General features: G+C 40.1%; 3 protein-coding genes across 10 annotated transcripts in view; 1 reads left to right on the top strand and 2 right to left on the bottom strand.

Moving 5' to 3' along the window:
• slc49a4 (solute carrier family 49 member 4) overlaps positions 1 to 763 on the bottom strand; it is a 42,443-nt gene extending 41,680 nt beyond the window's left edge. For all 3 annotated transcript variants that reach the window (XR_002276917.1, XR_002276918.1, XM_020624005.1), the window contains exon 1: positions 333 to 763. Coding sequence is in view for 1 of the 3 variants with exons in the window: in XM_020624005.1 (XP_020479661.1) it covers positions 333 to 627 (295 nt within the window). In the remaining 2 variants the exon portion in view is untranslated. The remainder of the gene's footprint in view (positions 1 to 332) is intronic.
• Positions 764 to 853: 90 nt separating this feature from the next.
• Positions 854 to 12,879, top strand: hspbap1 (hspb associated protein 1). Of its 6 annotated transcripts, XR_002276916.1 has the most exons (9): positions 899 to 982; positions 2,255 to 2,498; positions 3,525 to 3,709; positions 6,091 to 6,227; positions 8,153 to 8,324; positions 10,030 to 10,113; positions 10,538 to 10,648; positions 11,572 to 12,372; positions 12,459 to 12,879. XR_002276916.1 is itself a non-coding variant. In XM_020624001.1 (8 exons), exons 2-8 carry the CDS (start codon positions 2,300 to 2,302, stop codon positions 12,175 to 12,177), a joined length of 1,494 nt encoding a protein of 497 aa, XP_020479657.1. In that variant the 5' UTR covers positions 854 to 932; positions 2,255 to 2,299; the 3' UTR covers positions 12,178 to 12,879. The 6 variants fall into 6 exon arrangements, 5 of the variants coding, with proteins under 5 accessions (XP_020479657.1, XP_020479655.1, XP_020479660.1 ...); XM_020624001.1 differs by having other exon boundaries at positions 854 to 932; positions 11,572 to 12,879; XM_020623999.1 differs by having other exon boundaries at positions 11,572 to 12,879.
• A 78-nt stretch (positions 12,880 to 12,957) lies between these two features.
• The window catches only part of slc15a2 (solute carrier family 15 member 2), an 18,058-nt gene continuing 5,342 nt past the window's right edge, over positions 12,958 to 25,673 (bottom strand). Inside the window, 15 exon segments of the mRNA XM_020624006.1 lie at positions 12,958 to 14,757; positions 15,324 to 15,428; positions 15,946 to 16,089; positions 16,178 to 16,277; positions 17,004 to 17,111; positions 17,267 to 17,313; positions 17,573 to 17,737; positions 18,589 to 18,708; positions 21,005 to 21,086; positions 21,560 to 21,648; positions 22,888 to 22,923; positions 23,182 to 23,226; positions 24,140 to 24,229; positions 24,370 to 24,453; positions 24,625 to 24,707. Of these exon segments, the coding sequence (XP_020479662.1) occupies positions 14,551 to 14,757; positions 15,324 to 15,428; positions 15,946 to 16,089; positions 16,178 to 16,277; positions 17,004 to 17,111; positions 17,267 to 17,313; positions 17,573 to 17,737; positions 18,589 to 18,708; positions 21,005 to 21,086; positions 21,560 to 21,648; positions 22,888 to 22,923; positions 23,182 to 23,226; positions 24,140 to 24,229; positions 24,370 to 24,453; positions 24,625 to 24,707 (1,505 nt within the window). The 3' untranslated portion in view covers positions 12,958 to 14,550.

Here is a 25,673-nt window from a genome sequence, read left to right as displayed (position 1 = left end):
CCCAGTGGATATATATATAGTAAAAACAAAAGAGGACCCAAGACCCACCCTTGTGGAACTCCACAGGACAAAGCAGCCACGCCAGACATGATGTTATTAATATTCACATTAAAAGTTCGATCACTAAGATAGGAAGAGAACCACCTCAGGACAGTCCCAGAAAATCCCAACGACGGAAGGCGATTTATCAGAGTGATTTAACTAACGTTAAGCTGAATTAGGAAAGAGCAGTGGGTCATCACTGAAGACCTGAGGTTGAAAACATCGCCATAGAGGTGGCAAACACCACAATGTTAGGTTGGGTCACAGACCACCAGATGGGAACAGCTCACCTTTTTTATCCAGTAACCACATAAACAGCAACCAGGGGACAAAACCCACGGGGCCCCACAGCACCAGAACTGCGATGTCGGACTTGGTGAAGCCGTAAGCGTGAACGGCCGAGTTCTGGATAGGACCCCAGAAGTTCCACACCATTCCTTGCATGAGTCCTATCAAGGAAAACACGGTCAGAACCAGCCATCTTCTCCGGTACACTCTGCTGTTTACTGGTGGACTGACTGTCTCCGCTGGACGCGGGGCGAGAAGCTGCTCTCTTTCGGCCTCGGTGCTCGAACCGGCACCCATAGCAACTGTCGATGTGATAGTTCAGTTGAAATTCCTGTTTTAACGGCTGTACAACAATGGAAAACGGTCGTATCACAGATTTTTTTTGTCGACCTCACAAACAGCCGTTAGCGTCTGTTTCTGTCACTCTACTGCGCATGCCCAACAGGAAACCGTTTGGGACATGGAAACTGTAGTCATAGGTCCGCCATTTTGGCTCGTCTTCTCCGTTAGCTTGAGTGGAGCTGGTGCAGCGACCACAGAGCCGAAATGGAATAGATGCACAGTGACGTGTTTCTGACGTAAATGCAGACGTAGACTGTCATGTGAGTTTTGTTTGCTTCCGCCCAAACATCTATTGCACGTGTAGTGTAAGGTGAGCTCGCTGGTTTTCCAGAAACCCTTTTATTTCCGCGTAGCTAGCTAACGTTAGCTTTCCTGTGATATCCCTTTATTAAATGAGACTTGTCAATAAATTGATTAATGGTCTCATTGTTGTCTGAAACAAATCCAGTGTTGTGTTTCTAGCGCTTAAAGTTTGATAATATGAGATGCGCTCCCTAACCCACGTGAGAAAATATCTGTAACCACTAAAAGAACAAAAATCTAAGTAAGGTGCGTTTGTTTATAGACGACAAAGAGCGACTAAAATGGACTAACGGTAACCTTAACACAACTGGTTTAAAGAAGCTTAGTCTGTGTGGGAGTAGAACATATCGACCAATACTAGATTTGACAGGCCAATACCAGTATTGATATCTAAGATTTAGAAACTGGATGCATTTTAAAGCCGATATTCATTATTTAGCTTAAAAACATAACATTATCAAACATGTTTAACAAGAAAGCAAGACTTTTAACATTTGGAAAACTAATTTGTTATCTGGTGGATGTAATGATTGGACTGCCTATTATATGCAGTTTGACATTTATGTGCTGCAATTTCTTATTACTATATTTATTCTAATACCAATATATCTGTCACATGGGGTGTCATTAATTATGCAAACTGCAGTGCAGAGATATTAACTTCTAAAAGGTTTTGAGCAGGACTGACCTTTCTAACCAGTCAAGAGATTTTCAATTATTACTGCTCCATCAGTGCATTTTGTTGCATTTTAATTTCTTGTAATTTCATAAGAACGTATATGAAGAGCTGGGCAATGGGGCGAAGTGTAGCAGACCACAGTAGAGCAGGGAGAGGGAGTGCTGGGCAGAGCAGAGTGGGCTGACTGGGAGGTTCATTCTGGTGCTACCTAAGTTACATACTGTAGCTTTAGCACATTGGCTACACTGCTGATCATTCAGACATGTAGAGACTGACATTTGAACTATAAATGTGGGACTGTATGAATTTAAAACACTTATAGAATGGTATAACAGAATGAGATACTTGTTTATGCTACAGGCAGTATATAACGCTAAAAAGGAAGTTTCCATTTCCTCTTCTACTCACATATTACAATGAGGACACACAACAATACAGCTGTTTCCAGTATGTATAAACATCAACACAGTCTTGTTCACCTTTATCCTCCAGCAGATAATGCACATCTTAACTATTAGGCTCTGGAATAATCTCTGTGAATGACTGATAATATGACACCATAACTTAAATATCAGTTGTTAACCAGCTAATCTGTTGCAGCATCCTCTGTGTTGCAACCCCCACTACCAGTGTGTACAGCAGGCCATGGCTGCACCTGATTCCATTAAACCCTTCAGCCCAGATGAGACCCAGAGGATTCTGCATCATCTGCAACAGCCTACCGTCTTCATGAACATGACCCGTGGCTGGCCTGCTCTCCGCTGGACTGCAGAGCACCTGTCTGGCTGCCTTAGAGACAAAGTCATTCGATTCAGACTTGGGAGAAAAGAAGAGACAAAAAACAGTATGAACAGAAGATTCATTCAGACAGATGTGGTTTGAAATTGTTCCTGTGTAATTAATCACCTGGGTTGAACCTGTAGAATGAAATGAAGACTTATGTGACCAGACCAACCAGGCTCCCCACTCAGCCTGCCTATCAGGCTTGGCCTGTTGGAAAGATAGATCCATATAGGACTACAGTACAACATATATAATAAGAAAAGTTTTATTAGAGCAGAGAAAAATCACTTTACCACTAAAGATTTTGGTGAGTTTGGGTACAGCTTCCACCCTTGCATTTACCTGTTCTGTAAAATCTGAGGTTTTACTGTTTTCTAGTGTCCCAAAATATTTTTGGAAGCTTAGATTTATTTTTATTATTATCTAAATGAAATGTATCACCTGAAAACCTGATTTAGGAGTCATTTTAATGTGGTAAATGAATAAGCTCTCTCTGTTTTGTGCTCCTGAACACATCAGTGCACAGAGCCTCATATGGCACTACTCTAATTTCACCCAGTTGAACGCATAATAATTGCCTGCAGTTCTGTATAGTTCACCCTCTGACAAGCAATAATTTACAGATTAGACTAGTTAGCAGGATCTGATGATGTATTGGAAGCTGTTTAATTGTCAGATTTAAAAGGTCACATAAGTTAAAAAAACAGTTTGTGTCTTTGAGCATCTGGTGTGTTTTGCCCTCCATGTGGCTCTAAAACAACTGCAGTAATGACTCCTTCTGTGATGAATAACAGAGAGCATGTCCACTAATAAAAACTAGCTAATTAGAATTCTAAATAACAATTTTCAGCTGCACCATCTGACAGGAGGGCATTGCTCATGATGGATTATAAATGCAGACACTCAGCCATAGATATGCTTTATGTACTAAAACAAAAACAAGGGTAAATCACTACAATCGTGATTTATAAAAGTGGGTAAAACTAAATTTCATGCATCTGTGATGATGTGTAGTGCTGTGAGTCTGGTATATGAGTTTCTGTTCCAGTCATCGCTTTCTTTCTTGTATTTTCTCCTGCTCTCATAGCACCTTTGTTTGAAACCCAGTGTTCCTACGTGGAGGCCAAGCTGGTGCACTTTCTCAACTGGACCCAAACTCAGTCCAGGGCAGATGTAGGGCCTTTCTTTGAGTACCCCTACTCAGAATATTGGGCCTATGCTGACTACAAATACATCGCAATGCTGTTTCAAGATCAGCCTTCTATGTTTGAGGTAATCAGCCTCCTGCATTCTTATGTAAATGTTAAGATATCAAGTCAGTTTTATTACACTTCCTGGTGACTGAATGATAACTAGAAAGCTTTTTTTTTTGAGAAGCACGCAACTTTGTCTTATTAGTTTGATGATGGAAGTATTATAACCTTTCAAAGCTGTATTGTTGAATATCACAGCTGCCATTTTTATTCACCCTAACAGTAATTGTACTGTGTTTTCAGAATCAGTAGCTCAACAAACTGCATCTTGGGTTTTTGATGAAGAACATTTAGGCAGTATATGTCAGTCCCTGGCTTTATGAATGAAAGTTGTATTTTTGATAACATAGAGGCTCTAATATTAGAGATACATGTCAAAGAGTATGTTGACGTGAGGATTACAGTCTGCTGTGAAGTTCGATGTGCTCACATTCAGTAACACTGGTGAGGTGGGCCCCTGATATTGGATGAGGCCTGGCTCACAGTTGGCCCAGTTCCAAAGGTGTTGGATGGGGTCAGTGTCAGGGCTCTGTTAGGTTCTTTCACACCAAACCTGGAACTCCTTTATTAACATTACCTTGGGGGGCATTGTGTTGCAACAGAAAAGGGCCTTTGTTGGAAGCATACTGTTGTCTAAAATATTCTTGGACTGAAGGAAGCGTAAATAAAAAAACAGCACCAAAACAAAAAAGTATGTGGGTACTGGCAGTCATCTCTCTTAACCCAGAACTTGGATCCATTATTTTTCAAGCAGTACAGTCATTCTTAGATCATTTAGTTTTTCTATCAGCAAGTCTACATTGTAAGTTATGACTGACCAAATGTGACTCACTGTGTTTAATACTGCAGTCAGTCTGAGAACAAAGACGTTGATGTGCCAAGACTAACAGAGCAACAGATGTGCCATCAACACCGATGTGGTCATGACCATGAAATAGTGGATATATAACTTAAGGTAGCGCTAGCATGAAACTAGATCATTTAGTTTTTCTGTCAGCAAGTCTACATTGTAAGTTATGACCTTAGATCATTTAGTTTTTCTATCAGCAAGTCTACATTGTAAGTTATGACTGACCAAATGTGACTCACTGTGTTTAATACTGCAGTCAGTCTGAGAACAAAGACGTTGATGTGCCAAGACTAACAGAGCAACAGATGTGCCATCAACACCGATGTGGTCATGACCATGAAATAGTGGATATATAACTTAAGGTAGCGCTAGCATGAAACTTCAAATCAATTCACTTTGCTCCACTCCACCACACTCTGCCCAGCTCTTTAGATATTTGTCACTATGAAATCACAATAAATGAGAATGCAACAAAACTGACTGATCAAGCAGAAATAATTGAAAATCTCTGATTGCTGAGAAAGTTCACTCAGACACTCATATCTCTGCAGTGCTGTTCAATGAGTCTGGGTCACAGGAGGCTTCGACAGCTCCTCTCCACATTAAGACAAGTTCTGGAGCAGATTTCTTCAAAAAACATTTGAAAAATGTTACATACTGTAGCTTTAAGCGTCAAGCGAGAGCTTATATTGCATATACCAGTGGCCTATATACCAGTGGCCTCCCAGTATCAGATACGCTTTGTTACCAAACTAAAACAAATGAAATCCTTCATTATATATAAAAATTCACATGTAGTCTAAACAGGCAAAGTCAAAAATGTTATGAATGCCAAATGTTAAAGACATTTTCTTAGTTTAAAAACTATTTAGATACAATTACCATCTAATGTAGTTGTAACAACTTCAGCTAATCAACAACAGTTTAATGAAAGTACAAATATTCCTTTCTAGTCACTCCTTTTTTTCAAAATACTTATTTATATTCTCCTCACGTATTTCTTTTGGTTTTGACACTTTCAATTAAAATGTTAAGCTCATGACAACTCATATTGGCTGCTATTCTTGTCCTCCACTAGGTAAAGACATAAAAGTCACATCCTTTCATGAGCCACTGCTACACGTTCATTTCATTTTTACCTCAGGGATAAATTTTTATTATTACCTGCTGACATTCATGCCTTTGAAACAGGCAGACATGGGCTTATTACAGGATAAATGGTGCTGAAAGAACGCTTCCTGACGGCTAGATTGACCAGTCTGTCATTTACAGCTGCCTGCATGTACAGTATGGTAATGACTTCATCATTCTGCAATGCTACATTTTTGTGCTCTTGGCAGGACATGATTGACAGGCCAGTTTTTATTTAAAGACGACAACTGTACTGCAGCATGGTTTCTCCACACAGAGACCTCCATTGGTCGCCTTCAGTAGGCCCTGTCAAAGTAGCTGATGAGGTTAGGGTACATCTGTGACCTTATAGCACAGTTGTGAGTATTGTGTCCATCAGTTGATAATTGTCATTTGAATATGGTGTGTGTGTGTTGCAGGATGTAAAGTGGTCTGAGTTTGGTTTTGAAGGACGTGATGGAAAGGAGAGCACTTTATGGATCGGCACAGAGGGGGCCAATACACCATGCCACCTGGACTCTTATGGCTGTAACCTGGTACTGCAGGTACAAGGACGGTAAGGATCATAGCATGCATTTGCTGCTTTATATGCAACACAGTAGCCAGGTTATAAGTCAGTAATTTGGTGTCAAACACCACATAAATAAGAAACATTCTTATCTACATTTCTTTTATTGTGTTGAGGGACTAAAACAGAAAAGAAAATATTAAACAGTCTTAAAGAATGGCTCCTTTATTGCACATTTGGCTTATGGTTTACATGAAGTCAATCCTAGAAGGATGGTTTAAATAGTAAGTGCTGTTTCCTGTTTATCATACTACATTTCTTTGACTGTATTTGAAGTTCAACAAAACGTGGTACTCATTTCACAGATTAATTACAAAGGGTACAGATAGTTTTGTTCCTCCAGGTTTTTACATCTTCAAGCTACCTTTGGGATTCTTGTGTTGATAATTCTAAAGGTACAAACAGTCCATCTGTAGTTTTTAAATGTTATTTTAATGAGGTGTAACGATTACATGCATACCCTGGAAGTCGCTCCACCTGTCAAACACTGATCAGTGGTTGTTTTAATTATATATTTATCAGTAGAACAAGGACAGCTGAAACATTCCAGCATGTCTGAATCTAATAACTCTGCCTTTTACAACTGTATTGCCTCAAGTCAGAGCAAAAGATTTAACTGAATGCAGAACCAATCAAAACCAAGGCATAACTAATAGTCTTTGAACTGGTTATATGGTAAAATAGTCAAGGCAGTAAGAAATAGTTTAATGCTCTGCACTGCAGACCTAAAGCATATACTGCTTCAGAAATGTGGGACAGTGTAAGAGAGAGTCACTGTCTGCACACACAGCAAACAGAAAAGAATATAGGAAGAGATGTTCTCCCTGAGAGGTGTAACATAAAGAGTGACTCGTTCCTGTTGTACCTGTGATAATGGGTCTGTGCATTTAATAGAGAAGAGTTGTAAATGAGTAGAAAAAGGTTCATAATATCATACAACCGCAGCTATACTTCCTCAGTTTTCTGCTTGTTAGCCACCTTGGTCGTCTGCAACCCGAAAGGTGCCGAGTGCTGTAACTGCTGACATAGAATGTCATCTATCCTCTGCTCTCTGAAAGAGAGAGAATTTGTCGCAGAGCTCACCAGAGCGGAATGGAGACGGGGTGAGGCACACTGTGGAGCACTGTGAGTTAAGAAGCGAAAGGGAAAGGTCTCTGTATCTTATCTCCTGCTGTTGGCTTTATCTCAGTCCTTGTATTTGGGTCTCAAACTGTTTTATTTGGCATTAAGCTCAAATGGAGGCAGTTCTTTGACACTGCTGACCCATGAAAATACAACAGCACCGATTGATACCATGGCATTTGTGACGGCGGTGGATCAGATGAACAGATATTGGCAACAAGTGTTTTTAAACCATTCTCAAATTATTCAGGATGTAATTTGAGTTTCACGTTAGTGAAAACTGGATAGTTTTATATTGACTGATTTGCAGTTATTCTGATCATGACCCAGAATAACAAAGGGGTCAGAATCTTGATTCGTCCTATTAAAAATGACTGTTTGAGGTTTTGTTTTTTTAAATGTCATACCAAAAAGAAAATCCCAATTTTATTTTTGCTGTATTGATTGTCAACTCTAGGAGCCAGTGAGCAGAGAATATTATAACTCAGCATAAGATGTCTTTGATTAATTGAAGTAACCTATAATAAGAACATTTTCCTTCCTCTATTGGTGATTCTTATATTTGGTGCTCTTTTGTATTTATCCAAGTCAATATCAGCTCCATCACAGTTGTTTTAAAAATGTGTTCTGTCAGAGTGCAATAAAAGTTGTGTTTACAGTTTTGACATAAAACAAACCAATTAGCCCTAATTAGCATTAACTGACACTGAATTAATTCCTAATAACAGGCTTTGGCTGCTCTGCTAGTCTGAAATTGTGCCTGTAGAAACTGTGATGTTTCTTTGGAGCAGGAAGCGCTGGTACCTGTTTCCTCCAGAGGACACTGCTAACCTCTACCCAACCAGGATCCCGTACGAGGAGTCCAGTGTCTTCAGCCAAGTGAATGTGCTCCATCCAGACCTGAGGAGCTTCCCTTCCTTTCAGAGAGCCAGCGCCCACATCGTCACTCTGCAGCCAGGGCAGGTCAGGATTCTGGACACAACACAAAAATGCATGACGGAGACCAATTGATTAGCCAACTGACAGGAAAATACAATTAATTAAGTACCTTAGAAAATAGTTGGCAATATATTTGATAATGAAAATAATCAATTAGTTGCAGGCAGCCCCGAGGAAGGTTTTTATAAAAATGTAATAATTTGTAAAAGTTCAAAACAGCTTAAGAAACAAAATCTCAGTTTGTTCTCAGACAATTTTCACCTGTATTAAACTGTGAGCCCTGAGTCATGTATCATATCAAAGATCAAGCTGACGCCACATTAACATATTTGCATTTTTTAACAAACCTTGAATTAAGACAAATCAAACACATCTTTGTTTTGTGTTTTTCCAACATTAGAAACAACCAAGAATGAGTTACTGCAAACTGTAGTTCTACATTTGTGATGATCAGCTTGTGGCACAGAAGCAATAACCATAAGATATAGCTTTACTGGTCCTTAGACATGTAAAAGTAGACTCAGCAGTGACATTTATTTGTTGTAGTGTCTTCATTAAAAGTGTAAAGTGAGGCTGTGACTTGTGTTTCAATTCAAATCTGGCCTTCTCAGTTCCACCCTTATCACCTTCAACAGACTGGAGCTCTTATAAGAAAAGATGTGGAGGCTTAAGCTGCATTAAGGTCGACTGCATCATCACTCTTGATGTCTTGTCAAAGTCAGGAGATCAGCTGACTAATCAGTTTTAGAAGCAAGTGAATTCAGAATCAGTAAAGGTGTGATCGCGGAGTCATGCAGTGAGAAGGTGGCTTTCATGGTGCCCTCATTGTCCTCTACTACTTCTGAAGTACACAGGGAAAGTCTTCTGGAAGTATTTGTGCTACTTTGCTTAGTTTTAGATTCCAGCTGTATAGTTTTGTTCCTCAAGAGTCAAAACAGTGACAGTGCAATTAGCCATCTGTCTGTTTTTACTATCTGCTTGTGCTGGAGCTTCTGTAGCGTACTAATTACCCTCCTATCAGTCACCCCAAAGCCCGCTGGCTGGTGGCAGAGTGATGTGCAGGTCAGGGGCACTGTTGATACTGTGAGGCTTGTTTATTTTGTTTAGTGGAAACATATAAATCACTCTCTTTTTCTGGGTAAATCTGGTTCCAGAGTGTTGCTACCTTTTCTTTTATTTCTGCAGTGTTATCACTGTGGTTTTGATGTAAACACAGTAAGTCCTGGCCAGTTTTCCCACATGCCCTTGGTCACACAATAACAAGTAGTAGTAGGTAGTATATGGGAGGCAGAACATGAACCCTGTCTTGGTTACAGCCTGGCCTCCCTGAGTTTCCAGGGGTCACTCACAATCTCTAAAGCTCTGACTTTGACATCTTCCAGTTAATGACATTGGGCCTTTTATGCTTTTCTCCATACATTTGGAAATACATGGTCTTTTGATGCAGAATGGATAGTTTTGGTTTTCTAAAGCAATCATCTATAAGATGGCTCTACCTCTGCAAATCATATCAGAGGACAGATCATTCCTCTTGCTTTGTCAGGCAACAGACCACAAATGAATCAGGACTGCTGAGGATGCAGGGAATCAATAAGGGTCACCCATTTAATAGAGTCACTTTATGAATTGGTGAACCACTAACAATCTGTGGGTGAAAAGCTGTATGCTGCCATCTAGTGAAGCAAAGGGAGTGGGTGATGTCAGTGAACGTTTTATCTTCTCTGCTCAGGTGCTTTATGTCCCTAGACACTGGTGGCACTATGTGGAATCCGTGGATCCCATCACTGTCAGCATCAACTCCTGGATTGAGTTGGTAAGCAACCCTGCCCATCCTGAACTCATAACCTCAGGTAATGATAATATGCTCTATGATTTTCAGACAAACATGAGATACGTTAGCTGTCCTCCTCTTTACCCTGGAGAGGCCCTGCTCTGGTCGATTGGGGTTGATTGTTCCCAGATGAGGGCCCCTCTCGGCTTTGAGTAATGAACTGGCCTGGCAGTAAAAGATTCCCTGTCATTGTGATGAGTGTTTGTGCACAACAAGGAGTGTGTACCGCATGAGAAAAGCTCCCTGCTGCCAGACAAATGTTTATTCAAAGAGCAGCTCTCTGTGCAAGGTCACCGACGCAACAGACTGTGCCTGCAGCGTTACACAAGACTGTCTTTGTCAAACTGCACTTACCTTAATATGCAGTACTCATTCTTGCTACGTTTGGCTTTCTGTACCTGCACAGGGAGAAGATGACTTTGCAAGAGTTAGTGAAGCTGTGACCAAGGCTGTCGTCTGTGCTATTAAAAGTGCTCAGAGTGATGACAGCACTGACAACTGGCTCAACCCCACTGAGGTAGCAAATTAATTCTCACCGCTGTTAATAACTCCCTCAAATTAACAGCTCTCTTATTTCTTACTGCTGCTTCTTGTTTGTGTATAGCAGGTACACTGTGGGTGGGTACCATCCTCTGAGCTACCACAAGAACACTTCTTCGTTAAAGATGAACAGGGGGATGTGGTTTGTGGGATGATGTATTGTTCACCAGCTTGCAGTAGAACTGTGTTCTGTTTTGTTTTGCAAAATTACATAGATAAATCAGAGCAAGAATTAACTTAAGAAACTAGCAATCAGTTTATTTGTTCAAGTTTTTGTTTTACTTGTCCCTACCTATATTTGGCCTTTCCTGTCCTCTGTCATTGTGCAACATCAGTGGTGTGAAATGTAACTGACATCTGTGCTTGACCCTGACAGAATACAGACCTCTATGAGCCTGTCTGAGACAGATTACTAACCACTGTACATCCCACACCTTCCACTGTCAGACAGCTTCTGTGTATATTTATCCTACCTACAGGAGGTCAGTTACTGTGTAGTCACCATGAACTGCTGCACAGAACCACGTATGTTAGGGAGAAGCTAATGCACCTGGATGCTGCAAATCAAGAAGAGGGACTGCACTTCAGTCTAGACAGCGGTCACATAATTGTGTTATACTGGAGTTATTAGACGTAAAACTAAGAAAATTGTATAGAATTGTAGAATTTATAGGGTTTCACACATTATTACAGACACGGTAGAAAAAGCAACCACCAGTTGTAATGAGGCTTCAGGATTCAGCCTCAGAATGAAACGGTGCCTTATACTTGAAACATTATCATCATGTTAAGTTAGCAGCCCTTTTACATGTCCTCCCCCAGAAATGTATTGAAATGTGGCTATAGGCAGATACTTAGTTGGAAACTGCAGCTTAAGGAATGTCTGTGTTGTTTCTGCAGGAAGGAGTAGCATCCCATAAAGAGAACATGCAGTATGTGAACCTGGCACTTAGGGCTTGTGCCCAAAGACAGAAGGACCTCTGCCACAGCAAACTGAACCAGGAGCTGAGAGCGAGTGGTCCAGTCAAGCGGGACTCCAGAGGACAAGTCAAGAAAAACGATGACTCGATGAAGGATTCTGCACCCTTCAATATTCCCTTTGGGCCACATCTCATCCCTGTGTGCTGTCAGCAAGAGGACTTACCAGAAAAGAGGGGGGTGACCCCTAAAGATCTGGAAGTTAAATCTTCCAGGAGCAGTGCAGGCAAATCTGCTGAGCATTGTTCTGTCAGCTCAGGTGCAGCTTTGAGAACTGAGCCTACATCTGCTGTCAGACTCCACCAGGGAAAACATGAGTGTAGCCCTGGTTTAACTCAAAGTAGAACATCTGACTGTACTGATGAGATGTCAGAGAACTCTTTAGAGGATTATGAGGAGTCAAGACATGTAATAATAAGCACTAATGACCTGTTAGACTGCCTGGTGCATCCTGATATCATCAGCCATGTCACTGAGCTTTTACTGGAAAGGCACACAGAAGGTCACAGGACCTCTGCACCACTGTAGCTTTAATATTCACCAACTGTAAACATGTAATAAGAGTATGAGGAAGATGAGCTCTTCCCTGGCCTTGTAATGCCCTAGTTTCAGGAGTGATTTCTAGGTCTTGATCATAAAAGTATCTGGATGAAGCTGCCCAAGCTTTTTTCCTCTTGATGTCTCACTGGAGTTTGCAGTGACAGCGATCTATCCAAGTTAATGGTAATGCTTTGGTGTCAGTAAGAGAGGAAAGATAAAGATTAATGCAGAGTTTCACCCTACTTTTCTTTCTCCTTTCATTTGTTAAGGTCCTCCTGAGATTGACCCCAGATGTGAGAAGTCACAGCCAAAACTAATCATAATGCAATGAGCAATCCCATCGAGTGGCTCCAACATGTCCTTGTGTTGTCCTGCACATGCTAATCCAGTTTGGTTCTTCCAGAATAAGAAAAATGACCACTGAAATCAATCTAGGATGCTAATAAGCCCAACAGTGTTTGGTAACATTCCTGGGATGTGTGCATTTCTTTTCTGCATAATGCTCGTCTGTCATTTATCAATAGGAATTGTCATTGAACAGGCACAGAGGGCTGATCGTAATGATTTGATGACTGATGAGCGCTGTGTACAGAGCGGTGAATAAAAAGAGTGTTCGATTAGTCTGCTGCCACCGTCACATCTCAAAGGACAATGGAAGGATGAGTAGAATAAAAGTAATCATTCTGAAAATGAACATAGTCACTGATTCTACATAACACAATGTATTGTGACACAAATTTGTTATAGTCATGGAAAATGAAAAATATGATAATGCACATTTTAATCATTTAAATTTCCAGCAGCACAAAAACATTTTAGCATCACAACTGTCCCTTTACAGATTGTAATAGGAACCAACATAATCTACACTTTTCCCTGAATACAAAGTTTTCATCAAGTATTGTTTGACATTAAAGGACCGTACAGTAGGTTTGGCTTGTTCTAGGACATGAACAACAATAAAATACTTCAATAGAGCTTTTTCCACAGGAAACATCTTGTCACAGTAAGAAAAGCACAGGTTTACTAATAACGTTAACAGTCATGACACGGGTCAATCCCAGTTCCTGTACTTTATCTTTCCTCGATCCTTGCTCACCATCTTGAAGGAAATGCTGAGTAAGGATACAAGAGAACATCCACTGCAACATGCCAAAGTCATTTATAGACTGACACGCCTCTTGATCAGGAATAACTTAATGACTGGATGCTTCAGATGAAGGACGTCTCTGTGAACACATTTCCTTGATTCCACTGTCACATTTTTTCCTTGTATCTTACATGGGTGGGATTAAGAAACAATGAAAAGATCCAAGTGAGGGAAATGTGGATGCAATTAAGGGAACTGGGATTTACCTGGTGAGCCAGGAAGGAACAATACAAGGACCTTGAAACTGGAGCAGTGAAACATGACTGAGCTTTCATGAATTATTATTTACACATGTGCTATTCCTACTGTGATGTCTCAAAATATCATCTGTGAAAAAGTATAAAGTACTATACTTTTTTATTTCCTACCTGCCTGATTTTGCAGGGACTGTGAAAGTTGATCCCTCACAGCGAACTGTATGTTGTTCAGCTCCAAGTAGGAACTGGTCCATGTGATCAGCAGCGCTATCATGTCAAACGTTTCGAAGGAACTAGCTTTGTTTTCAGGAAACTGGATCAGAAGTCAGACAATAACAGCATTCTGAGAAACAAATAAGAATTTGGCTCATTCTTGTATGGAAAGGTTGCTACCAGCAGCAAGTGGACTTTTCATAACAATCTCCACTTGCAGCTGTCACTCCCAAAAATTAGGCTACAATTTTTCACTGTGATGCATTTAACATTAACATACAAGTGCATTTTAGAGAAACTCGTAAGAGAAACATGCTGTGGAAACATGAAAAACCACCAGCAACTGCTGTCCTAGTATCGTTGAAGGCACACAACAGAAACATTTTTCCAACTTGTTCTGTCAAAGACAGTTCTGATTATTATTTGGCATCATAAAAAAATATATTGACTGTTAATATGCAACAGATATGCACAGCATATTAATAGCACTGTTGATCGTGGAGGGAAAAAAAAAATCACATTTTGCATCTTTGACGCATTATTTTAAGCGTTCAATCTCAATCAGAAAATTAATTCCTGTGCTTTTTGTATGTGACTGGAGTGTCAAAGGCTTCAGATATTATGTGATGGCACAAACCAATGGACTTCTAACCCTCAAGAAAAGTCCAGACATCACATCTTAGTGCTTCATTTTTACTATAACAAACAAAAGAATATATAGTCGAATCGCTGACTGTCCAATACTTCACCTTGTGTAGCCAGATCGAATCAGCTACAGCAAAGACGACGACATGTGTACGGTTACATTCTGGTGTTCTTCCTTTTTTCATTCATGTATATGTCATTCGTTTTTTTCTTCATCTTATCATCATCTTCCTCCCTGACTGATTCCTCCAGATAGAGCTTGTCCAGCTGATCAGGGTCAACATAAGTGTAGAAGTAGGCCATGATAGAGAAGATGATGAAGACGCCCAACAGCAGGCCGGCAAACAGCAAGAACTCTTTCCACTATGACAACAAATAGGAACAATTATAAACTGTGTATAAACTCTACCGGGTTGAGAAAGATTCAGTTTACTCTTGGATGTTTGCTGCAAGTTTAAATGCTTGTAGCATTTTATGATAAATGGGTTCAGTTGCAGATGTTTTTTTTAAAGAGTAATAAAAATGAGGTTATGTAGAATTGATATGATTATAAATAGAGATTTAAAAAGTTTTCTTAGAAGGCTGATTTACCCAAATTACAAAAAAACAACATACTTCTCACTTACCTGTAGTGGTAAATAGATGGGCAGATATTTGTCTTTGAGATTTGAAAAATATGAATTCAAATACAGGTGAAAAAGATAGTGGAACTCTGATAGATGAAAACCACTATTTGCACTGCTGCATACTAATACAAAGAAGCAAGAAACTGATCTTTTTGTAATTTGGGGGAACTGACACTTTTAAAAGTTTACTCTTACACAAACTATGTATTTACAGTGTGATGTGGAGGTATGTATTGTATCCCCTCCTTCCTTATATGTTGTAAGGGGTTTTAATGTCTCCTTGAACGTTGTGTGAAGTCGTACCTGCTCCAGTCCCGCCCCCTCTGCCACAATCAGCACTATCACATTCCCAAATGCGACAGTGAGCAGCCAGCCGGCCTGCAGCACTGACTTCATATTGGCTGGGGCCTGAGGGGAACAAAGATCCTTTGTTAGTACAGACTGGTGACAACAAGCAACCTGGGGTCACACAAATCTTTAAGGCTTCCATGAGTATTTCTCTTTTTTAAAGACTGTTGGGGGTGGAATTCCCAAGTTTCATAGTGAGAGAAATAAACTTCAAAATGCCCATAGAAACCTGTCAGACTACTCCAGCACCACAATGTTCTTCACTGCCCATTTGGATGCTCACCATGATCCAAACACATGCATTCAGCCATAATTTGGGGAGAATGTTAATGTGTATAGTTTACATTATGCAGATTAACAGTGGAAAGGTAAACTTGATCTGATAAACTACTATGGGCATTTTGAATTTACTGTGTGTTTCCAACAGCCTTGCCTAGCACAGATTCAGGACAGTAAACCTATGGTCACAAACTGAATCTTACAATCTGTCTACGACCACCTCCTCCCATCTGCTCCTTTGACGTCTAAAAACTACAAATCTTCGCCCCATTTTGAGGTAGTGAGTGTGATGACAAACCTGTGAGTAGGAGAACTCCAAGCCTGTAATGGAGAACATGACCTCTCCAGCAGTTATGAGCACGTACTGGGGGACCTGCCAGGCAATGTGCACGTTGTTGGCTTTCACATCCTCCATCTTGTGAGCCACAGTTTGACCCGCTTTCTGACAAAGCCGAGGGTGATGACGTCATGAGTATAGATAACTTTTCAAATCTTTGTGTAAGTGTTATTTGTGCGGCTGGCATCCTGACCTCAGTTAGTATGACAGTGTAGGAAGCTCCAAAGTCCAGCAGGCCCAGGTCAAGTGTAGAGCACTTATCCAGCTGTGAGCAGCAGGCAACATCTGGGTATCTACAGAACCCAGAAGCAGGAAGTAAACCACATACTGTAGCATGGTTAAAAACAATGTAATATCTTTCTTTATTTAAGCCTAAATGATGAACTACATACGAGTCGAGTTAAAAAGTCACATCACACATGAAATCAGTTATTTCATCGAAGAGCTGAAAGGTGGAGTTATTCTGTGCTTCTGGAAGTAAAAGCTTCAATTTCTGCATGAGCATTAGTCAAATGACAATGATCTTTCAATACAGAGCCAAAGTGAACCCAGAACTTCCAGATTCTGTTTCAGAAGTGATTTTACTTAACAGCATGTCATGAAACTCATCATGGAATGTCAATTAAAAATAAAAACAACGTAATATCTTTCTTTATTTAAGCCTAAAATATGTTTTAAGATGATATGATAAACTTGTTAGCCAATGGTTTTCTATTTCTACATTTATTTAGAGCTGTGTTTGTGTCCACCTGATGAATACATTTTGGTCTCCACCAATTCCTACAGAAAATATCTAACTTTGTTGTTTGATGATGTACAATCAGTGAGTTTTAGGAGCTTTTGTGCTACAGCTGCCAAAACTCAGAGCTACAAGACCAATGGGATCGAACCAAACGTACAGATAAAACAGCTCTATAATTTCTATGATAAGGAACTAAATTTTCCATGAACCTTTGACATATGTCACGGCTTCTTGAATAGCAGCAGCAGCAACGTAATAACACCGAACGTTTGTACACTTTTATTGTACAGATGTACTGGTAAAAGAAATGCTATAATTGGAGTCCACTTGGAAAGTCTCTCTTCCAACAGTAAGGTTTACTGCCTCCACGTCTGTGTTAACAAATCTGTTAAATGTGAATCAGAAATCATGATCAAACTTATCTGATTAATCAAGTTGATTAATTTGACCTACATTTTTTTAAACTGAAGAGAAATTCTTACTTTGAGGCCGAGTGTACAATGTTTTACACTGTAGGGATAAAAATGAAACGTCTTTTACCTCAGAAGTGGATCTCCATTTTCATTTTTCTTTATGAAGTCTTCCACCTGTCAAGCAGAGCCTGTCAGTATCATGAACTTCTATATTTCACTTATTTGTGCTGTTCTTTCAGTGCTGTAATAGAACATTTTAACTTTACAGTTGTACGTTTGCTCAGCACTTGAAGTAAATGCCAAGACGACCATCAAGTCAAGCTGATGAACAAGATTAATTGGTTTCTTGAGTTTTAAATAAAACCCAAAAATCTTTTCAACATTTTAACTTCTTATTTTGTCAAGAATATTTAACACTTTTGAAAACACTCACAAGTTTGCACTGGATCCCACTAGTGCTGGAGTATAAGAAGAGACTGTAAGCCTTTTGTTGTTCAAACATCTGGTTACACTGGGAGGTGTTTCCTTTGAACAGAACTTCAATCTTCAGCTCCATGCTGGAGTTCTCCAGGGGAAGTGTCTTGTATTCAGGAGGGTCCTGACACAGAGGGACCACAGGGTTAATATTCAGGTTCTTTACAAACTCTTCACTGTTTGAAAAACCTCATCAGGCAGTGGAAGACAGACATTCCTTTGTCTGTTGAGTTTCTACCTTAGTTTTTTAAGATTCATTTATTAGTACTGCTTAGAAAACACATCTATCAGCCTCATAGTATACGATATAAATCCTCCAGTGAAGTTGCTGGAATAGAGAAAGAAGCTGAAAAAGTGCAAGTTCAAGTTAATTTAGCTTAGTGGGTTCATTACACTGCAAAATAAAACTGTTCAAACAGACAAAATGAGCTTTAAAAGTCACCAATGCTTTGGAAAACAACCAAAACAAATAAAGTGTGCCTTTATTACAGTATGAGCCAACAGTATACAACCATACCCTCAGGCTTTTGTGTGTAATGGTAAACTGAATGCTTACAGTTTTACATGATCTTTTTGATCTTATTCAGTCTGTTTATTCTCTCTATTATACTGTATATAACATTATGTATTGTGCAGCTGTATATGCTGCTGCTGTCTCAACAAGGACACACTCCTGCAAAATAAACTATTTATCTCAGTGAGGAACTTCCTGGTTAAACTGAGATATTAGTGTGTAAAGAGGATGATGAACCGTGCAGGTGGCAACGCTCTCACATAGCAAACACATTTTCATGTGCATTCAGACCTCCAAACTTAGGGTCTACAGTTGTTTCAAATGCAAAAACAGGCAAAACAAAACAAAACAAAACAATATATACATATGCATTTCAGAATAATAGGGTCACTGTGGTCTTTGTACTGTCCTGCAGCCACACTGAATAGTATAAAAGCATTTTCATTCCTCTGTCTGGTTACCTGAAGGTAGTGGATTGGCTCAGGAAACAGGTCGGGAGTCTTCATGCTGACGTCACCTTCTGCCAGGTTGAAAACCTGCAGGAGACATTTCCCTGCAGGTGGGGGATCCACCACTGTTTTCTAGCAGATGGAGAAGGAAACCAGAGCAGCATTCTGATAAATATCAGAGAATACAGTGCATTCAAGACAATATCATGTGACTCTTTAGATACAGTAGGATTTTTAAAGCGTAGCTTTAACACTAGTTTCCATGTTCATTTTTATTTACAGTTTAATGGCCAGAGTTGGAAAACAACATTTTGTTTTCAGAAACAATAGGCAAAGCTGCACATTTACTGCTCATAAATAAATATATTTAGAGATAGAAATATGCACAGATTTGGCCAGGATGATTATACAACGTTTTCATAGTGACTCATCAGGGTTAACACTCTACAGGCAGCTCTCCGAGGCTGTATGTAGCCACAACGGTGCCATGACATATATGCTAACATCAGCATGCTAACAGTGTGATATTAGCATGTTGTTAACATGCTATCATTTACTAAATATTAGTGAACACAGAGTAAAGCTGTGACCAATGAGAATGACATTAGAAAAATTATTCTGGTGAATATATTTGTTACTTCTGGCTCAATGTACACCAGGTTCCTCAGCCTGAGTCCAGTCCACATATAGCATGACTGTCTGATGCTACTTCCACAGCTGGTGCACACATATAACTTGCTGGTTGTCAGACAACACTGGAGGGTGTAGAAAGAAATTCTTCATAAAATGATATAGTGCTATGTTATGTATTTGCAAAACTGTTCAAATACTTGTTTAATCTGTGTGACCTTTGTAAAGATTTGACCTGTGGACATGAAATGCTGGAAGGAGGTGCAGAGAGACTCAGAACAGCTGGAAGTCGTGCAGATACATACTGAGATGACTAAACTGTCTGCACGAGAATAGTGTGTGGATGTAAGGTCTGATTGTCTCGGCTTCAGATTATCAACATTATATGAAATTCTAGGATTGACATTATAATCTGCATTAGCAAATATATCTACAAGTTTACTTTAGTATCATATGCTTTATGATCTACTTTTGCTTTAACCAGTTCACTTGTCTTTAAGAATATAGGAGACATGTGTAAGGCTGTAAGAGTAGACAGGAAACCACACAGAACAGGAAGTAGACCGCGGTTGCATAGCAACGCTCAAGGTGCTTCCTCTAAAACTGTCTATTGAAAGGTCAGGATGTGTGGTACTGAGAATGTCACAGATCAAAATCTGCCTGGCGACAAGATTACCAAATGAGGGGTCAGAACGAGGTCAAGAAACCAACCAAGGAACGAGGATGAAGGACAACGCGGATGACGTCAGATCATTTGCATGACTGTATTATAAATTCTCTATGCAGAGGAAACTCGTGGTTCCGGCTTCCTGCAGCAGCTATGCACTATACTTCTGTGTGGTAGGGCTTCAGAAAGAGACGGAATCCAGAGCTCTGTATTGCTTTTCTTGAATATTCTTTCTTAAATATTGATTGTAATAAATATCTCAAATGTCAACAAGGGCAACAACCAGACTGAGCCTGGATGTAAAAGCATATAGGACCAACTCAATCCAAGGACCGCAGCTTTTACTGGGCCAGAAGCTTTCACCAGAAAAAAATATTTCATCCAAGTACTGGGCAAATGTTGACCTGATGATGGCGCCAAGGTTTTACACTTCTTTCTCTGGGGACTATGAATGCCAAACAAATATCACAACAGGACGACTTAAACAATCACAAACGTCATTAGGATCATCCTAAATGGGCATAAATGTCTAAAAATGCCCAAACAATCAGTCTAATAGCTGTTGAAATGTTTTGGTCTGGATCAAAGGTGGGGACCGACATCCCAACCCAGATCACAGTACAAAACATAACGGGAAGCTTCCCATGTGGTTTCACTTTACCCCATAAAAACAGTTCTAATTTCAGCTACTGGGTGCTATGAGACCCTGGACAAAAATAAATTGAGGGGCTTGTGACAATTTACACAACAACCTAACTGTAAAGCCGGCTCAGTGTTTTCAGGACATTTGGTCAGTGTTGTTTTCTTCCAGGACCGAAATGCTGCATTTAAAAAAATGTAAAGATTTCCATGTGACTCCATGTAAAGAGTCCATGTGACTCCAAATTACCTGGGGTGAGCATGGGTGTGTGTGGTTGTCTGTCTCTTTGTGTCAGATAGACTGACGGCCTGTCCAGGGTGTACCCTGCCTCTGGCCCAATGTCAGCTGGCATAATCTCCAGCCCCTCACAAACAGATGGATGGATGCATCTGTGTACATGCATTTTCAGTTCTCTGGCTGAAAGTGCATGGCCACAAGGGTTTTGGCAAGTGTATCAAGAGGAAAGAGCCGTGATTGCTGCTCATACGCACCACAACGTTCACCTCCACCAGTGTGGCTGCTCCAAAGGCCAGTGCTGCAAAAACCATCCCTGTGGCCATTTTCCTTAGGGGCCTGAAGACACACAGGGTGTCACTGACAGACAACAAGTCATTGCACATATACATTTCCATATCGATGCCCCTGCTGATCTGACTGTTGAGAAACAGCCTCATCACTTGTTTCCACACAATACTGTCTGTTCATGTCCTTTATCACCTCAGTTATTTTCTTTAAAAAATACATCAGATAACAAAGCTTTGTGCTATTTGGGCATTAAACCACCTAAACCACATTTTTACACCTGAAAGTACTTTTTGTTCCCCTTTCCTAAGAAATAAATACTGAAATTTGATCATTTATTCTACAATAGACAATGAGTCCCACTCCTCATATTTACATCTGTAAATCGTGCATGTGTCCTCATGTGTTTGCTCTTTATACTGGGGTATAATGTAAGGTCACATGACTCATCTTCCCAGATTAAGAGGCTTTTTAAATGCTTGTGTCTGCAATAAAGATGTCCAAAACAACAGGCTACTACTCACTTCATGTTGATTCTGCAGAGGCCAATGAGTGGGTATACAATGAAGTCAAAGATGGGCACAAAGACAAGAATGAGCAGAGGATTCAGCATCTAGACAACAGGAAGAGAAACTCACCTTTATGTGAATATAAAAGTTGATTACAACTCATAAAACCATAAAATCTGGAGTTACACAAAAACAAAGACATTAAAACAAATTCTAATTCAGTATCACCAGTAATAAAACAACAAGGTGGCTGAGATAAGCAGCTATACTGACGATACACTGGTGTGTTTTCATTGGAAATGAACATCAGTTGTATCCTGAACATTAAAACTACGTTTCTGGTTGGATGGCAAGTTTCTCATCTCATCTAAATCAATTTTCCCAGTATTTGGACAGCAGTATATTATTGTGCTGTACTCTAAAATACTGTAGATAGAGCTGAACAATACATGACCCTTGTTTACATATAGCAGTCCTCTAATTTAGGTCGACATGGACCCTACCCTTCCAGTCAAGGCAAACATTTAGTCTTTATGGTCCAAATGTGTCGTCATTACTTAATGTTTATCCAGTCACATGCTGTTTGGACTGTATAAAAGGCCTGAATTGGATTTAACGACCACATAAAAGTCAACCTTTACCATCATAACCATCTTTTACACCCACACACAAGAAGGGAATCTTGTAAATGAGTGCAGAAATCACAATGTGACATCCAATCTTGTGTCTGAAGCACGCTGATCAACAGACACAGCTCGGTTAGGTTTTGATTCACATGACATCCATTCTTGAATTTTAACCTACATTTCATTAACTGGTTCAGTTTTTTTTTACCCTGTAGCCCAGGACATCAGATTTTAAATGAATGAACCCCTTGAAACCCAGTTCTCCCTCTTGTCGGACAGCTATGCTATAATTCCAGTTAAAGCTTCATGATGACGTTCAAAGTTCATTCTTTACCTTGGAAACAGAGGTGATATTATATAAAAACCACCCTATCACTGGGTTTTCAGATTTCACGGAACTGAAGATTTACAGTTATACATCTTAATTATTTTATAATGTATGAATCAATCTTTTTTTCTAAGCACTCTGAGGAATAAATGTCTGCACACCTCACACTTGTACTACACTTTGCCCAGTTAGAGAACAAAAACAGACTGTAAACATCTGTTTTTAAAGGTTCTATGTTTTAGTGACACTGAGGTTAGTTTCACCGGTTTGGAACTGGTTAAATCCACCTCATTCCTAAAATTCCTGTACTGGGACAGTGTGTCTGAAATGATGGCTTATGACGAACACACAGAATAGATCCCACAAAGGGCTGAAGGACGTGCACGTACCTGCATTTGGTCAGGCTTAATAGTGAATGTATTCCCCTGTAACAAAACAAGATGATTTCAGCTGGACAGGACTAACTTCATACACATAAACCTGAGGCGTGCATGATTTATCAAGAGCACGAACAATGACATTTACTGAAATAAAATGACAAACAGTAACATCCCATAGAGAGAACAGTGTGTGTAACCAGATGGATTTCACAAGCCACCCTCTGATGTCAAAGTGCACAATAAAATGTGTTATCAGTGTTTTGAAGTTTTGACACTGTTGTTACTTTATGTAAGAAAACTTACAAAAGCCAAGTTCATCCTCGTGGCCTGAAGTGTCCAGCGTGAACCCTGCAACAAGGAAAAACACTGACTGTTGTTAAACCATTTTAAGGCAAAAGCTTCACTGTAACAAGCTTAGCTGCGCAAATCTTCAACCACAGCAGACCTCTGTTTGTTTTCCTGGAGGGGATAACAAAGCAGAAATGGTACAGGGCTAATCAGCCTTCCAAGGAAACGAGAAAAGAGTTCAGGAGGAGTCAAATTCAGGAGCGTTTGGCACGGTTTCGAGGCTTTCCATAATCACATGGTTGTGGTCAGAGGAGACAACATGTAGTTATAGGCTTTGTGACTGACTGGCTGACTGTGTGTGGACAGTCACCAATAACTGAATGTGATACTACGATTTAAAAGATTTAAGAATCAACAATGCTGCCTTCATCCGCTCATTCTAAGCCGTCGCTGAAACTCTGCTTTAAGGCCTCCATTTTTTCAAAGACTAAATCACCATTTAGCTAAATATGCCTATTTACCTTCAGCTGAACAGACATTTTAATGTCAGCCAGCAGCTGGTTAGGTTAGCTTAGCATAAAGCTGAAAGACTGGAATGTCATACCCGTGGAATGACACTAATGGTGATGCCATCAGTGTGGTAGGTATGTGATCACCATAGTATTAGGAAAAAAATGACTTGATGATGGATGAAGTTAATCATCCTGAGGAGCATCTGAACCAAATATCAATCCATATAAGAGTTGTTGAGACGTACTATATCAGGAACATCTGAACCAAATATCAATCCATGTAAGAGTTGTTGAGACGTACTATATCAGCCCAAGCCAAAAACACTGACCAACATTTGCCACCAATAGACCATCTTTTGACGTTTACTTTAGCACGTGGTGCATGAATTATGGAGCTGGGACATAAAGAGAGGAGCTCTTGTTGTGAAAGATCTTACAGTAAGTCTTTTGTCTTCACATACCTGCTGATCGAACAGAGCCCAGAACATCGGCAGTGGGATGTAAAGCACTAGGACTCGCAGAACCATCTTAATTTCCTGGATCAGACGCTTCTGTTGGTACACAAACACATAGACTGGATAGATTAGATAGATTATTGCTGCAGTCGAGGGACAAATGCTCTTCTGACTCTTCTGAATGTGATCTTCAGAAAAGAGTGGTGGACAAATTCAAATCATTGTGTCTTTTCTACCGAGTATTTCTCGTCAGCCCAGTCCAACCAGTGCTTCCTCTGAGGCTCCTGCTTCGAGTTCTTCCAGCGGTTTTTAATGGCAAACTACAAAACAAAAGTTGAAGCAGGAACAAAACAAAAATGTGAAGCAATGCGTAAAATATTTCTGCTTATTATACTACAAAATGATTCATGAGAGTCAATAGCACAAAATCAATATGTCTGCATCTTAATAAACCATCTGACAGGGCCGGGGACAACTGGGACAGGACTCACTCCAATGCAGTTGCAGACTTGCAACAGGATGTTTCCCTGGGGAGGATTCCTCTTGTACAGCCCACTGCCACCAATGAACACCACTGCACAAAATGGATGAAGAGTTAGCCCTGACTGAAAACGGTTTACGTTGGAAATAACTCGGCTGTTGTGCGAAGAATTACTCTACTTGCCTGGTATAAAAAGTATCGCTATGCTTTTTTCAGCTTGCAGTAATATATCCATAAATTAGGATGAGGTACAGTACAAACAAGTGCAGACTCTAAGAGTCATTCACCTTTTAAAGACACTGGCTTCCAGTGGCTTATGACACACTTCAGAGTAATAAATCCTAACATGTTGCACACACGCTTCAGGCCTGGAACACTGATGTACATATTGCACATCACTCTCACTGCGATCTGCCTCTCCAGTACTTTGTTTTCACAGTGAGCAGTCACCCGAGCACGAATCCCACAGGGATTAGAGGTGACAGGGATTCAGATGCAGAGACAGCCGACTGTCAGGGCGTATGTGGCCGGGCTTTGATCCAAGGCTGGACTTCACTCTGTAAAAACATGCTCTCGCCATGTAGACGCAGCACGAACCAAGCTTGTTTGTTTGGTCTCCAATAGTACAAATGAGTCATTGCAGCCTGGAGCCATTTATGTTTTGTTTTACCTTCTGCAGAGAACAAAAAGAAGTCTCGCACGAACCAAGCTTGTTTGTTTGGTCTCCAATAGTACAAATGAGTCATTGCAGCCTGGAGCCATTTATGTTTTGTTTTACCTTCTGCAGAGAACAAAAAGAAGAAGGCACATATTTGCATTTTCCATCCATACAGCTTGTTGTGAGGTCACACTCACTGTACGAGCTACAGTGATCATTTCTTGGCCACTGAGCAGCTCCAGGGTTTCACTGCTTTGAGAAAGTATCACAGCTCCACTGATATATGGTAAAACCATTTGCTGCATCTCTATCAATACATATTTTATCAAATAAGTACAAACATATTTATAGGCTGTATTTCTCATCCTTATTTGTCTTAACTCAGCTTTAGCATAATTCCC

Source organism: Monopterus albus, unplaced genomic scaffold (assembly GCF_001952655.1).
Source record: "Monopterus albus unplaced genomic scaffold, M_albus_1.0 scaffold318.1, whole genome shotgun sequence".
Classification (NCBI taxonomy): Eukaryota; Metazoa; Chordata; class Actinopteri; order Synbranchiformes; family Synbranchidae; genus Monopterus; species Monopterus albus.
Note: the sequence above shows the minus strand (reverse complement) of the source record. Positions and strands in the feature narration are given on the sequence as shown.

What these genes read in the sequence shown, in the direction of transcription:
- hspbap1 (XM_020624001.1), top strand. Translation starts at nt 2,300, where the DNA reads ATGGCTGCACCTGATTCCATTAAACCCTTCAGCCCAGATGAGACCCAG. An exon ending in ATCAGCCTTCTATGTTTGAG is followed by an intron (nt 3,710 to 6,090) that starts GTAATCAGCCTC and finishes TGTGTGTTGCAG; the next exon opens with GATGTAAAGTGGTCTGAGTT. An exon ending in TCAACTCCTGGATTGAGTTG is followed by an intron (nt 10,114 to 10,537) that starts GTAAGCAACCCT and finishes GTACCTGCACAG; the next exon opens with GGAGAAGATGACTTTGCAAG.